This window comes from Penaeus vannamei, chromosome 37, assembly GCF_042767895.1.
Source record: "Penaeus vannamei isolate JL-2024 chromosome 37, ASM4276789v1, whole genome shotgun sequence".
NCBI classification, from domain to species: domain Eukaryota; kingdom Metazoa; phylum Arthropoda; class Malacostraca; order Decapoda; family Penaeidae; genus Penaeus; species Penaeus vannamei.
The window spans coordinates 25,217,158-25,219,098 of NC_091585.1; the positions used below are offsets into that span (position 1 = coordinate 25,217,158).

At 36.4% G+C, this 1,941-nt stretch overlaps 1 protein-coding gene across 1 annotated transcript in view; it reads right to left on the reverse strand.

Annotated features, from left to right (window-relative positions):
- Positions 1-1,109: 1,109 nt before the first annotated feature.
- LOC138859697 (uncharacterized) overlaps positions 1,110-1,941 on the reverse strand; it is a 4,046-nt gene continuing 3,214 nt past the window's right edge. Inside the window, exon 3 of the mRNA XM_070115536.1 lies at positions 1,110-1,575. Within this exon, the coding sequence (XP_069971637.1) occupies positions 1,401-1,575 (175 nt within the window). The 3' untranslated portion in view covers positions 1,110-1,400. The remainder of the gene's footprint in view (positions 1,576-1,941) is intronic.

The window sequence follows — 1,941 nt, forward strand, 5'->3', positions numbered from 1 at the left end:
TTATCTCTTTATTTGGTCATCTAAGGAGTATTTGAATGATATTTTGTGATGAAACATGAGTGAATTTTGTTTAAGATTACACAGAAAGGTATATTTTTAGGCCTAAATAAAGTAATTAAAACGTTATACTATTGATACCATTGACACCAATGGCAGCATTATTAAATGGGGGCTAAATAACTGATTCATTTACGAAGAATGACAACCTGTTTATGAAACGAGAATTTGCATGAATAATAGATGTACTACAAATGTTGAACACTGTCGATCTGCAGACTCACAACCAAAGCATAACATTCGAATTTGTGTACATTTAGGCGGCAAGTGATCTTTTGAATAAAGCTTCACAAATAATGAATACCAAATATCAGTTATAACCCATAATTATAGCATGTGATGTGACATTCTCAAATCTCACTTACCATACAATCATACTTCTCAAGCACGTAAAGAATCCATTGTGCAGTATGACACACTCGGACTCGACAAGTTTTCGTACGCCCGGCAGCGCCGTTGTTCCGCCGACAGACTTAAAATAATTAAGTATTAAGTATTTCCTGCTGCAATTAAAGCCTGTAGATTAGCTGAATCAACCCGACTGAACGTAACAAGTTTCAGGTAAGTCAAAAGCAGTTTGCTTCAATATAGGATGACTCCTGGTATGTATGTTCATATTGCTAAAGTAAAATATAACATCAAACTGAACTAACAATGAACGGCATAAAGGAATATAGCAATTAAATCAAAATAATGCATAGAAAGATATAATAAAGCCAATGTATAATGCTCATAAAGTCTATAATGAAGGTATTGTACAAGCTGCATAATAGTAAACTGTATGCCATAGACAAGTGACCCCCCCAAAAAAATAATAATAATAATTATAATAAAGAAGGATGTGGCAACTCATCCTAGACTCTGGAGATTTCCGCTTTGTCATATGTTTTTGTATAAAAATAAAAATAAAATATAAATTTTGAAAGCAAAAATGATTAAACAGATGAATCTGATTAAATGGTACATAAATATCAACCATTCATAAATATAAAAATTGTGTTAGTTCAATGGAGTTCAATTTAAAAAAAAAAAGAGAGAGATTTGGCGAATCGGAGTCCTCCAGAGTTAGGAGCGAGTTGCCAGTTGTTTCTTTATTGAGATTTGGACGTACTATAATCGCCTGCTTTAATACCACAGAATATATTTAATCACCTCTGAATTTATCTTAATATTTGGCCATCAAATTGCCAAGATTTCGAACAATGACATACAGTTTAAGCTTTAGACTAAGCACATGATAATATACATAATGTAATGCGCTAATGATCAGGATAATGCTAAGAACCATAATTTTTCCCTTCACTATTTTCTCTTCGTGTGGATAGCGACGAACTTAAGCCACTTCAAGGAACTGTGTAGGCGCCGTTGGGATATTCGTGGAACTGTGAATGCGAGTGGATCTTCCAGTACCCGTAGTCGTTGCAGCAGGTGGCGACGCTGACGTGGCTGTAGGTGCGGGCTGCTCCAGGGTCTGTGTAGGACATGATGGCAGGAGTGTCTTCGTTGCCATTGCCGGCGCTGTGGGAGGGATATGGGTGAGGATGTGGTAATTGGTTGATATTCAAAAATCCGGCAACCTGAGGATCTGAGAAAGGATGGATTTTCTAAAATGACGGATTTTGACACCACTTTCCTTATTTGGTGAACAGGAACAAAGCAGTAGGAAAGAAATACAGGTTATTCAATAATCCGGCAAGCTGAGGAATTGAGGAGTGATGGATTTTCTAAAATGCCGGATTTTGACACCACTTCCCTTATTTGGTGAACAGGAACAAAGCAGTAGGAAAGAAATACAGGTTGATATTTAAAAATCCGGCAAGCTGAGGATCTGAGGAGTGATGGACTTTCTAAAATGCCGGATTTTGACACCACTTCTATTTGCAA